Raw genomic sequence first — 13804 nt, 5'->3', positions numbered from 1 at the left:
CTCCTGAACCTTCCTGGACCCCTCCCTCCCTGACACTTGTAGGCTTTCCCCTCTGCTGCACTCTACCCCTTCCTGGCTGCAGGCTCAAGGGGACGTATTTGATGGTGTCCAGTGGTTCTTCCCGTCAGTCACCTATGATGACAGCTTTATCAGCTCTCTTGAGATTTATCATCAGGCTTTACATTTCCAGAGGACTGGGCTTAAACAGTACAGGAGGTGGAATATTTTATTCGTTAGAGAAATAGATATTATAGAAGCATTGTGTTTAGAAGCAGAGGGCAGCGGGTGATTGATGTACCAAAGCAACTGGAGGGAAAACTCACCCTCCTCTTCCACTGCTGGCTGCACACCACCAAAACAAGACAGGAATCCCTTTTCTTATAGAAAGGCAGGGGAAGAACCAGGGGCGGGGAGGAAGGGTAAGGCTATGATACAACAGATGCTGAACCTCAGAGAAGGTATTAATCTAATGAATTAGAACACAGACCGCCTGCTTGTGAAATCAGCAAAGGCCCAGAGTTCTGTGAGACAGGGATACACAGGTACTGTATGGAGCAGGCAGGTTCACAATGAAATGAGTACTGTGGAGCTGTGGAAGGCACAGTCGGTGCCCCCCCCTTTTTTAAAACATATGTAACTAGAAGCTGTACAAAATTAACCCATCTGGATAACTTGGGTGCCACTCTGTATACTTGCCGTTCTGTATGCTGCACCAAAGTCTCGTGTCTATTCAACAATATGAAAGACTGTTCAGCCTGGAACCAAAAAGCACTTCTGTAGGTCTTTACCATTAGGGTCACGCTTTGGAGTGACGCAAAAATGGAGTTTCAGGCAATCTCATTCCTATTCTCATAGGGGAGCGCTTTTCTCAGACAAGCAAACAGGAAGCTCGCTTTCTAGAAAAGCCCACCCTTGCCAGTTTTCCAGCAAGGCACGGTGCAGTGCGGATGCCCGTGGATTTGTGTGGAATCAGAGACCGCTCTGGTGCCTGCTGCGCAACCTGCCGGTGTGCCTTGGCAAGCTTTTTATTTCTCTCCTCACCAGGAACTTTGACTCAGTTGCTGCGGCCAGCAGTAGGAGGTTTGTATATACCCCTGGGTGATGATAATTCATGGCTGGATCTGCAAGATGCCACTGAAAACCCTCTGCGTGGCGCTACACTCGAAGGCACACCTGAGGGGTTGCTACTATGATGGCTTCCAGGATGCAGATGGTTGCTCCATGCCAGGGTCGCGTTTCACCAACCCAGACCCAGCCGGAGGTCTTTGAACATCTGCTCACCTTCTTCTCAGAGCCTGGCTCTTGGGTCCCCACCAGCTGCCAGGTCACAGAAGCAGGAACAAGGTCTCCTGGCTCATTAGCCTCGACAATGATGACCTGGCTGCCCACAGGAATCATTTCAGAATTTTTAGCAACAGTGATGGCAGTTTGAAGATTGTCACCTAGATGACAAAGAGACAGCCACTGAAACGAAGATGTCTCTCCATTTGTTTGTTGCTGCCCGTTGAACGTATTCTGTGATTTCTGTGTAGTTTTATAACTGTTTATCTCTCCTCCTACCCAAGTGTACATCTCTAGTGAGCAAACACCAAGCCAACATCTCTCCCGCTGTGTTTCCTAACCATGCAGAAATGAATGAGGAAATGTATGAGCTCTTCATGACTAATGTTGAGATAACAGATAGCACTCAGTGATGAACAAATGACCCCAGGCTGAAGGCACAGCCCATCCTTGGCATCAGCACTAAATACAAAAGCCTTTTTGTGTTAGGGATCGGCACCTAACACAAGACAGAACACTGGGGACAAGGCCACACTTAGGTTTGCTTATTATGCACCTTACCTGTGCCGTGTATGTGTGTGTTTGTGTGTGTGTGTGTGTGTGTGTGTTTGTGTGTGTGTTTGTGTGTATGTGTGTGTATGTGTATGTGTATGTGTGTGCATGTGTGTGTATGTGTGTGTATGTGTGTGTGTTTGTGTGTGTATGTGTGTGTATGTGTGTGTATGTGTGTGTGTGTATGGGTGTGATGTGTGTGTGTATGGGTGTGTGTGTATGGGTGTGATGTATGTGTGTGTGTATGTGTGTATGTGTGTGTGTATGTGTGTATGTGTGTGTATGTGTGTGTATGTGTGTGTGTATGGGTGTGTGTGTATGGGTGTGTGTGTATGGGTGTGTGTGTATGGGTGTGTGTGTATGGGTGTGTGTGTATGGGTGTGTATGTGTGTGTGTATGTGTGTGTATATGTGTGTGTGTGTGTGTTTGTATACAAAGTCAAGCATCTTCTTTAATCACTCTAAACTTAAAAAAAATCAAAACAAAACAAAAAAAAGGAAAAAGCAGAATCTCTCACTGAACCCAGAACTCCTTGATCTGGCCAGGTTGTCTGGTCAGCAAACCCCCCAGGGTCCTCCAGACTCCACCTCCCAGTGCAGAGATTATAGACACGCGCCATCTCAGTCAGTCTGCTTGTAAAATGGGAGCCGACTATCTGAGCTCTTGGCGTGTCTCAAGCCTGTCACTGTGTCATCGCCCCAGTCTATGTACGAATATTTCTACTTGCTCGATCCTGGATAGAATAGGTGGTCTGGGAAGAGAAGATACAGTGGCTGCCTCAGAAAAGGTTGTTCCTGCTCGGAGGTGCTGCAAGGTGACAGGGCCGCCTTCTTCAGTCACGCACTTCCCGCTTCTTCTTGTTACCTGCTGGGCTCTGGAAGCACACATACCTGTCACCATCACGGTCCTGATGCGGGCCTCGCTCAGTTCCTGCAGCACTGGCCTCGTTTCATTTTTCAAGCGATTCTCCATTATGAGAAGACCCAGAAATGCCAGCTCGGACTCCACTTTCTCCCTTTGGGGTCGGGGGAAAATTGACATTTTAAGGTGCAGCACTGTGGTATGCCCGTGGTTGATTGGTTTATTTAGAACCTCTGTTTCATTGATGTAATAGCACACATCTTTAAAAGAAAGGAACTCGGGACCTTATAATGAAAACCAGTTGTCTTGTGCCCATACCGTTCTTTGTTCTCCTAAAACAGTTTCTTCCCATTATCAACAGCATTTTAAAAATACTATTTTATCGTCCCAATCTCATTATTAAATTACTGACCATGTATTTTTAAATCTCTGAAGTCTTTCATATTTTCCCCTTGACCTTATATTCAATCAAGCAAATCTGTTTGACAATCACAGGTACATGCTGCATGATGCCGTCATTCCCACAGTGTCTTATGTTCAGACTAAACCTGTTATTAAATATTAAACAAACCGTATTTAATTTGAAAATATAAAATGAATTAACATTTTCTTCTCAACTAGAACTGAAAACTCACTGGTTAATTCTGTTTATTGTATATGTATGTACATGAATGTGTGGAGGGTACATGTGTTCACTCATGCAGAGGTGAATATGTGTGCAAGTGCACATGTATGTGTAGCCTCTGTCCATCTTTTATTTTCTTTGAAGATCCATCACTGGAACTTGGGGTTGGTCCATAAGTCTAGGCCAGTAATCCTCAGAAATCTGTCTTGGCTTTGCTTGGGATTACAAATCAATATGACTTTTGTAGATGCTAAAGATTGAACTCGGGTCCTCATGCTCGGGTCTGGCAAGCATTTTATCCACTGAGCTGTCTTTCTAGCCTCTTTGCTTGTTTTTGTTAGATCCATAAAGTGTTTTAACAGCTTTATAGACATAAAATTATTATGCAAAACCTGGACATATTTAAAGTACACAATTTTATAGGTCCAAATACTAACTATATAACCATCACCACCATCAAAAGAGGAAACGTCAATCACCCCGAAGGTTCCCCTGCTCCCATTTTGTTCTTTTCTTTGTGGTAAGAGCATTTGAGAGCCACTTTTCTAACATAATGGTAACAATGCAAGACACTACTGCCCCAGCCAGAGGCAGTGTGCTACAGAGCAGACCTCCAGAACTTACCCACCTTGGGGAATTAAAACGTTCACCCTTTGAACCTCCCTCTCCTTCCAGCCTAGGATAACTGCCACTTTCCTCAATCTAGGAGTCTATTTCAAACGCCTGGTGTAAGCGGGATCAGGTAGTATCTTCCTCTTTCTCTGATTTTTTTTTTTCCCCTATTGGTATCATATCCTCACATTGACGCTCATTGCCTCAGATGGCAGGATTCCAACATCCACTCCCTTTTGCAAATCTTGCCTCAAGTTTACTAACAAAAACAGCATAGAGCACTGGCCATCTACAAAAATATGTGTTTCCTCTGTCTTCGCACTGACAGACCGGCCTTTTCTAATGGGACCTTCATAGCGGCCCGGGCACCAGTAGGAGCTGGAACTGGAGCACTGGCCTCTCCCTTAGTTTGACCCTTGGGCTTTGTTTGACAGAGCCTGTGTCCCTTGGTCATGTACCTCACATCCACTTCCCATGCTTGGAGTGAGCAATGACAGCAAGACTTCTGAGTTTGTGGCTGGAGCCCTTTGGCATCTTGGACTTAACAACCTTAAGCTTCACAAGGGCCTCGGTGGCCTCTGCATGTGCACTCCTCCTTTGTTTTGGGTTTTTTGTTTGTTTGTTTGTTTGTTTGTTTGCTTTTGGGCTTTTTGTTTTTGTTTTTGTTTTGGGGGTTTTGTCTTGTTTTTGTTTTGTTTTGTTTTTTGCATCTTCTTCAGGCCTTCCCTGTTGTGCTTGTGGGAAATACACATATTGCTGAGGAACTTGGGGTTCTTTGTGACTGGGGCTTCTTAATGCCATTTCTGTTTTTTGGGATAGGTTGTGTGTGATGTGGTTCTTGGACTTGGCCATGTCTGCACAGTAACCCGTGACTCCCTGGATTCCCTTGTCTTTAAAGGCTACGTGGTAATCATTGCATGTATATACTATATTTTCTTTATTAATTCACTGACAGACAGTTGGTTGTTTCCAAATTGTGGTTATCATCAACAAAGCTGCAAAGCATGTAGGATTCGGAGTATGCTCTTGAGATGCTGGCTTCAATTCCTTTATGTCCAGAAATAGGATTGGGAGTTTGCTGGATCCTAAGTATGTTTTCTTTGTAACTCATTTCAGAACCTCCACTTTGTTTTCTATAGTAGTTACCTAATTTCCCACTCCCATTAAGGGTGAGGTAGGTTCCAAAGTCTCTACATCCTCACCAACACTTTAGTCAGCTCTCTTCCTCCTCCTCCTCCTCCTCCTCTTCCTCTTCCTCCTCTTCTTCCTCCTCTTCCTCTTCCTCCTCCTCTTCCTCTTCCTCCTCTTCTTCCTCCTCTTCCTCTTCCTCCTCCTCTTCCTCCTCCTCTTCCTCCTCCTCTTCCTCTTCCTCCTCTTTCTCTTCCTCTTCTTCTTCCTCCTCCTCCTCTTCCTCCTCCTCCTCTTCCTCCTCCTCCTTTAGATTCACTTATGTGAAAGTGGTTTACCTACATGTATATACACGCACAACATGTGTGTCTGATTCCAGGGAGATCAGAAGATGGTGAAATGGGGTCAGATCACCCTGGAACTGGAGTTATAGTTCGCTGTGAGCTGATTTGTAGTGCTAGGAACTGATTCCACAAGGGCAGCCAGAGCTCTTAGCCATTGAGCCATCTCTACGGCCTCTAATCCACCATCTTACTAGACAGCCAATGATGTCATTGTGGTTTTGATTTTCATTTCATTTCACCAATGATTGTTGAATTTCAATGCCCTTTTATGCATTTCATGCTCTATATGTATCAAATAGACTAGTGTCTACTGGGTCCTTTTACCATTTTAAAATCAGATTTGCTGGTTTTGATTATGAAATTGTGCTTCTTATGAATGTCAATATTAATTTCTTATTGACATAGGTTGCTAGGGACAGGCTTGATTCAGCCCTGTGCTCTTTGCTCACTGGTGGGCTGCCATATGAGCCTCTCTGCCTCCCACTCCAGCACAGCAGACGGAAGTATTCTCCTCAAATGTCTAAAATCCCTCTGAAACTGAGACCCAGAATAAACTCTTCTCCCCTGCATTGTTTCGGTAGGTGTGGGGTGAGAGCAATGCAATGGTAATCAGTACAGTATGTGTGCAAAGGTCAACTGGGAATGGATCAGAAATGTCAACATAAGACTGAAAACAGAAACTCCAAGATGAGATTACAAAGGGACATTTCCTTGAGACCAATCTTGGCCGCAATTTTATGGATCTGACACTGAGCAATGGGCACAATGGCAAAAAATAAAGGAGATTTTTCTACTACAGCTCATCCCCTCAGTCAGGCATTCAAGCATGTGGGGCTCTTACTGTCACTACCCCATCAGCAATTGTACCCACTGCCCCATTCCCTAGTGCTCAGTCTCTGGTGAGGTCTTCCTGGCTCTTAGCTACTCAGATCTTTGTTCAAAAGCTTCTCATCAGAGGACATCTTTGGCTTCTTTATGGGAAACATCAATGTGTAGTTTGAAAAGTTCTTCCCATTAATTCATTCCTCCCTCTAAGATATTTAAGAATCACCAATGAGACAATATATCATTGATTTATTTTATTGTCTATTTTCTCCAGTTAAGATACAAAATTCTTGGGATCAAGGAGTGAATTTTATTCATTTCCATAGCTCCTGAACATCTAACACAGACTGACAATCAGTAGACATTTGCTACATCAAGAATGGGTTACGTCTTAAGGAAGTCTTTCTTCCGTCATTCAGCACTGGGTGATTTTCTAAGGTATTTCAAGAAACTCTTAATTTCCTTTGGTGACTCCAGTTTTCAAGAAACTTTTATTTTTCCTGACTAAAAAAAAATTAAATTTTATCTTGATAAAAATCAAAACAATATTATCTTATTATTATCAAGAATAACAGCTACACAATAAGAAGCCTTTTGGATTCCTGATATCTCTTGGGAGAAACTTTGGTGGGAAAACAGCAAAGTTTGTTGTTTTTATACTTCTATTAATGTGTGTTTCCCCGCCGGCTCTTCATGAGAATACAGCTGTGCTTGTATGTGGCAGCTGTAACTCTCAACGTTCTATCATTAGCTGTGTGAATTCCTGGATCACTCATGACCTTAACACTCTTACACAAATTTGTGTCTGAAAATTAAAACATCCTAAGTGTAATGAATCTCAGGCTTGCTCAAGAATAGCCAGTAGCTAGAGTGTTAAATCTGAGGGTGTTAGTTATATGTTTGAATGGCCTCTATGATTCTATTTCAAAGATAAAAATGACATGTCAGAAAAGCTCCTTGGAGTTGACCCAATCCTACAATTTATAGATGGGGAAATAAATAAACATCTCTCAATTTCCTGAACAGAATGGCAATGGCTCAGGCTCTAAGATCAACAATTGGTAATTGGGACCTCATGAAACTGAAATGCTTCAGAAGGTAAAGGACACTGCCAATAGGACAAAAACAGCAGCCTACAGATTGGGAAAAGATATTCGCTAACCTTAAATCTGACAGGGGGCTAATATTCAAAATATACAAAGAACTCAAGAAGTTAGACGCCATCAATCCAAATAACCCAATTAAAAAACTAGATGCAGAATTCATCAGAAAATTCTCAACAGAGGAATCCCAAATGTCCAAGAAGTGAACTGTTCAAAAGCTTCAGTTACCAGGAAAATGCAAATCAAAGCAACCCTAAGATTCCACCTTATACCAATCAGAATAGTTAGGATCAAAAACTCAAGCGACAGCACATGCTGGCACGGATGTGGAGAAAGAGGAACACTCCTGCATTACTGGTGGGATTGCAAACTTGTACAACCACTCTGGAAATCAATCTGGCAGTTTCTTAGAAAGTTGGAAATAGTTCTACCTGAAGACCCAACTATACTATTCCTGGGCATGTACCCTAAAAATGTTCCACAGTACAAGGACACGTGCCCCACTGTGTTCATAGCAGCTTTATTCATAATAGCCAGAAACAGGAGGCAACCCAGATGTCCCTCAACCACAAAAATGGATACAGGAAATCTGGTGCATTTACACAATGGAACACTATTCAGCTATTAATTCAAAATGAGGACATCATGAATTTTGCAGGCAAATGGATGGAACTAGAAAATATTATCCTGAGTGACATAACTCAGACCCCAAAGAACATGCATGGTATATACTCACTGATGGGTGGATATTAGCTAAAAAGTACAAGATACCCATGATATGCCCCACAGACCCAGAGAAAGCTAAACTAGAAGGAAAGCCCATGTGAGGAAGCTTGACTCTCACTTAGAATGGGGAATAAGATAGTACTAAGAGGTAGAGGGAGGGAACTGGGTAGGAGAGGGGTTGGGGAGGGGAATGGGGCAGAGATCAGGATCAGGTATGGAGAGAGGCAGAAGAGAGGGTCAGAGGGCCAGGAGAATGAATGGGAATCTATGGCTTCTGGAGGTGGGGGTGAATGTGGGGGGGATCTCTAGGAGGCTTCCAGGAGTCAATGTGGATGACCTTAGCGCAGGCGCTTAAGAATGGAGCCATGGAACCTGAAGAGGCCACTTCCTATAGCTAGGCAGGACATCCAGTGGAGTGATAGGGACACCAACCCACCCACAAAACTTTTGACCCAAAATTTGTTCTCTCTTCAAGAAATGCGGGGACAAAAATGGAGCAGAGACTGAAGAAATGGCCAACCAATAACAGGCCCAACTCGAGACCCATCCCATGGGCAAGCACTAATCTCTGATGCTATTTAATGATACTCCGTTATGCTTGCAAACAGGAGCCTAGCATAACTGTCCTCTGAGAGGCTCTACCTAGCAGCTGACTGAAACAGATGCAGATACCCACAGCCAAACAGTGGATGGGGTCAGGGACTCTTATGAAAGAGTTGGGGGAAAAATTGAAGGCCCTGAAAAGGACAGGGACTCCACAGGGAGACCAATAGAGTCAACTAATCTGGATTCCTGGGGCTCTCAGAGACTGAGCCAACAATAGCACACATGGGCTGGACCAAGGCCCCTGGACCATAGGTAGCAGATGTGCAGCTCAATCTCCATGTGGGTCCCCCAACAACTGGAGCAGGGGCTGTCCCTAAAACTGTAGCCTGTGTCTCCCAACAGGGCTGCTTTCTCTCCCCTTAATGAGAGTGGATACACCTAATCCTGCTGAGACTTGATGTGCCGGGGTGGAGAGATACCTGGTATTGGGGGAGGCACCCTCTCAGAGGAGAAGGGAAGAAAAAATGGGGGAGGGACTCTGTGAGGAGGGGATTGGGAGGGAGCAGCATTTGAGATATAAACAAACAAATAAATAAAAATAAAAGGAACTTGCTCTGAAAAAAAGAAAGAAAAATCTCTGAATTAGAAATATAAATTTAATATATCAAATATAAGGAATATATAGGCTATCATATAGGCTTAGTTTTCTTGTTCTTTTAATGTAGATCACTTAAAAGGAAATCCTAAAAACTGGAAGAAAGTGGTGAATAGATTATTCTCCAAGGAGGGCAATTCATCCCTTTAATGTAATTAAAAATATTGAGTTTTGCTTCCTATATGGAATTCAATTTGCACTCACTGCCTCTCAGACTTGAGGGAAATAAAATACCCAGACCTGAGAAAGTCCAGAAATAAAAAGGGATTCTGGAAACCTTCCAAATTTTCAGCTGCATTCTCTAAAGAGACACCGAGGGACATATGGGACCTCTAAGTACATCTGCCACATGATGTTCAGAGGTGGGATGAGATTCATAGTTAGGAGGGGACAAAACCCAAGATTAAAATGAACACTCTGTAGAACAGGGGCAGAGGTGAGAGGTGGGGGTATGGGAAATCTCAGCTGCTGTATTTACGCCGTCACAATTCACCACGTGATCTGACCAAGTCCTGCCCATGGCTGCCCATATCCAAACCAGAGGATGGGATGAGGTCAGTTCTCTGACTCCAAGAACTCCCTGGTGATGTGAGCTGTCTGTCAGTCCATGCCCAGTGCTTTCCCCCCTACATGTACAAAGACCCACCCTTAGTGCTGATTTCTAATTCCTTACCTTGCTAGACGTTCCACATCGGAAACCTTCTCCATCTTCAGGGTTTTATGGGCAAGAGCGATGACACGGAAGCCTTGCACTGTGTAATTCCTCAGCTCCTGTGGGAAGTTCTTAGGCACTGGGAGAAGAGACAAGAGAGGTAAGTGTAAGATCACAGCGAAGTTTACCCAGCACCTAAGCCACTGTAGGATGCCTTCACTTTACTTCAATGTTCACTTCATAAAAATGCTGTACCGGAAAACATACAGCTTCAGACACAGGTCACAAATAGCTTCATGTTACTCTGATGAGGAAAGAAAAATGCTAAAACTGCTCTGTTCGTTGGCTGTGCTATGCACCAATTCTGTGGCCTAAACTATGTTAAAACTTAATCTCTAATGTGGCCGTATTTTAAATAAAGGCCTTTGGAAAGTAATTAAGTCATGAAAGTGAAACTTCAAGGAGTGGGATTAAGACAAAGGAAGGCATAAGAGATTGTTTCTCCTCACCAGGATACAGCAGCAAATCAGGCAGCTACAAGCCAGGAAGCTAGTCCCCACCAAGAACCAAATTATTTAGCATTATAACATTGGACAGCCCAGCTTCCAAAACTATGAGATGGAGTCCTGCCATGTAAGCTGCCCAGCCTGAGGCATTTTGTTATAGCAGCTCCCTGAAGATGAATGTGACCATTGTCTATTACACTGATTGGGTTCACCAAGGACAGACCTCAGGACTGTGTTCTCTCAAATGAAATCAGACAAATAGCCAGTCTTCCGGATTAGGGTTGATAATGTTCAGGCTCCATGTGATACACTGTTTGCTTTTGTCAATAAAGTTTTAAGCTATGTCCACTCACTTGTTTATTATTTTGATTGCTTTGTGGCCACAGTGGTAGAGCCAGTTAACTGATACAGATACTGTGTGGCCAAAGAGGCCTGAAATATACACTGAGTGACTCTTTGCAGAAATAGTTGCCCATTCTGTGTGTGTTTGCATGTACGTTTGGGCATGTGTGTGTGCATGTGCACACAGGCATGTGTGTGTCACCGTGTATGTACGGATGTCCTCCCTCTCCTTATTGCTTTGAGACAGCACCTCTCTCTGCTTTACTGCTGCACAGGCCAGTCTGGCCATCCTGCAAACTGCTGTAGATCCCTGCCCCCTATCTCCCTGAAGGTGTTCACTGAAGCTACAGACGCATAGATGACACATCTAGCTTTTAAAAGTCATTTCTGGAGATCCAAACTCAGGTTGTCAGGCTGATGCAGCCACTGTTTTACCCACCAAGCCACATCCCTGGCTCCCATCCCTGCTTTTCAAGGTTGTTGACACAATGTGGCACTTACGTGCTTTGGCGTGACTATGGTTTTGTATTTACAAATTCTTTTGGGTTTCTGATTGCCTACGTGATAGCATCAGATGAGAGCTAAAGAACAGCACAGTCATGGCCGTGGTGGTGGAGGTGAAACAACTAAGTTTTATTCTCTGTTCTATTACCAACTCTGACTTCCGCCCGTTAAGTCTCTCTTCTGCACCTTGGTTTCCATCCACAACTTGAGCAATGTCAGACCCTCACACTTCCATTTACCTCAGACTTAGTGTATTTCTAAACTATTCTTGGAGGCCTGGATCAAATCTCAAGGAGGCTTCTAGCCTACATTTATTTATAGGAGAGAGAGGCGAAACATCAAAGGTCAAGACAACAGAAAGGTTTGGATGGGCTGTGGTGAACGGCAGAGTAGAGGCTGGACCCTTCCTGACACAGCAAGGCAACAGGAAGATTCTCACTAAGGTCTACATGAGTGCAAGCAAAAGAGAACAGAGCCAAACACAGTCTCTAACCCGTTAGAGACACAGTTAGTGGGATTTATGAGGAAGATCAAAATCCGAGAGGGAGGTCTGTTTTCGCCCTTCTAGGAATCAGACACATCCTGTGTATGCCAGGCAGGTTCTTCTATAGAAGGGGCACTTCTAAGGTGAAACTAAACAGACTCCAAATGTAGACATTAGAAAAAAAATATTCACGAAAATTAGAATTCCAGGCACAGTCGGCGGCTACTCTGCAATCATAACAAGTAAACGAAAACCAGGAGAAAACTGCCAGTTTCATCCAAATGAATTTGAGTGCACCAATTTTCTTATAAACTTGGCCATCGCTTAGAATGTGCATATGTTTAGGAGAATATTAAATAACACAGCTCATCTCAGAGTCTGGACCAGAAAGACAAAAATGGCCGGGAAAACCATCCAATGTCATTGAATTCAGCCTAATCGCTTTTTTCTTAACATACTTCTCTATAAAAATATTCCTAACCAAAGTCTGACTTGATTTAAGGCCTACTCCATGAAATGGAGTCCACACCCAATGTTGCTTGAGACTAGATAGGCAACGGACTAGCAATAAAATGACTCCTAATGACATTCTGCTGTTCCCATAGATCGTTGCTTCGCTCAGCCACCTGGCAAGAGAAGCTTCCAATCACATCCGATGGAAACAAAAGACAGAGACCCACAGTCAGACTATAGGCAGAGAGTGAGAGATCTCAGAACACATAACCCTCAGTGGGCTATCTCCATCAAATTCCTGCCCCAGGACTCAGAGAGCCCTGCAGAAAACTAGGTAGACAGAGGGGATGGAGGACACCAAAGGAACAAGGCCGTTTAAACAGAGCTAGGCTAACACACATATGAATCCACAGAGTCTGAGGCAGCACGCACAGGGCTTGCACAGGTCTGCACCAGATGGGGTCCTAGAGCTCTGAGGAGAAGTAGACACATGCCGCCATCTCTAGCCAGCTCCGTCCAATTGATAACCACTTGCAAATTAAAATTTAGTTTCCTCCAAAGGAGTCTCACGAGACAAACTACTTGGAAGGGGAGGCCAAATGCCAAGAAGTAGATGCACGTCAGAAAATGAATTCAACAGCAGCTTCGGAGATTCTCTGTCTCTGTCTCACACTGTGTCAAGAAGTTTAAGAAAAACACCTCACAGGTCCTTTGTGTATTTATCGTGGCTTCCGATTTTGCGCTTTCATGAGATTCCTGTGTATGCAAACATGCGTGTCTGCACCTATACGTGTTTCTCATGCTCTTTCTTCGGCCCCATTGCTTGTTTGTTTTCTCCTATTCTCACTTGTTTGGTTTTATTTTATTTCTGGGATGTCTGTTTCTAACAAGAGACAGAAAGCATGTGGATCCAGAGAGGGCGAGGCAGGGAGGAACTGGAAGAAGTTCAGAGAGGAAAAACCATAATTAGAGATAGTGATTTAAAATCATCTATTTCCAATAAAAAAAAAAGAGATTAATTAAAAAAATCCCCCTGGGTTGGGGAGATTCTTCAACAGATATAAGATTCTAAGTTTGAAGACCTGAGTGTTAGGTCTGGGACCTACATGGTAGAAAGATATGACTTCCACAGGTTTTCTATGGCCCCTACACACAGACACACACACAGACACAGACACACACACACACACACACACACACACACACACACACACACAATTTCCTTTCCATTGCTTTGTCTCTGTTTCTAATATCAGAGCTAACCTTGGCCCCTCCCTTTGCCTCAAGTTGACAGGGAACTGTGTTCTACCCCACCCTAAGTTTTTTCTCAGGGTTCCTCAATCTTACCTTCCCCTCTAGTCAATGTACCCCTGTGGTTTTGCTCCACATATCCTGCCCTGATGCCCCACTGTGGCTGGATCTTCTGTCTGTATGACATCTAGATGTTTACTCTCTCTGTCTACACCCTTCAGTGTCCCCATCTGCCTCACAGGATCTCCTGTGCACCGCCACGGTCACCCACACGAATTGACCTGTTCTCTTCACTGGCTGTGGCCCTTTATGTCCTCGTGTGCTTTGTTACAGTGACGCAGAAGTTTGCTTTCT

The 13804-nt window shown here is 43.9% G+C and overlaps 1 protein-coding gene across 2 annotated transcripts in view; it reads right to left on the bottom strand.

Moving 5' to 3' along the window:
* Atp13a5 (ATPase 13A5) overlaps window positions 1-13804 on the bottom strand; it is a 139402-nt gene that overhangs the window by 40437 nt on the left and 85161 nt on the right. For both annotated transcript variants that reach the window (XM_039088300.2, NM_001191657.1), the window contains exons 17-19: window positions 9932-10049; window positions 2724-2848; window positions 1282-1442 (exon numbers count right to left, since the gene is read on the bottom strand). In XM_039088300.2, coding sequence (XP_038944228.1) covers window positions 1282-1442; window positions 2724-2848; window positions 9932-10049 — 404 coding nt within the window. The remainder of the gene's footprint in view (window positions 1-1281; window positions 1443-2723; window positions 2849-9931; window positions 10050-13804) is intronic.

Source organism: Rattus norvegicus, chromosome 11 (assembly GCF_036323735.1).
Source record: "Rattus norvegicus strain BN/NHsdMcwi chromosome 11, GRCr8, whole genome shotgun sequence".
Classification (NCBI taxonomy): Eukaryota; Metazoa; Chordata; class Mammalia; order Rodentia; family Muridae; genus Rattus; species Rattus norvegicus.
Note: the sequence above shows the minus strand (reverse complement) of the source record. Positions and strands in the feature narration are given on the sequence as shown.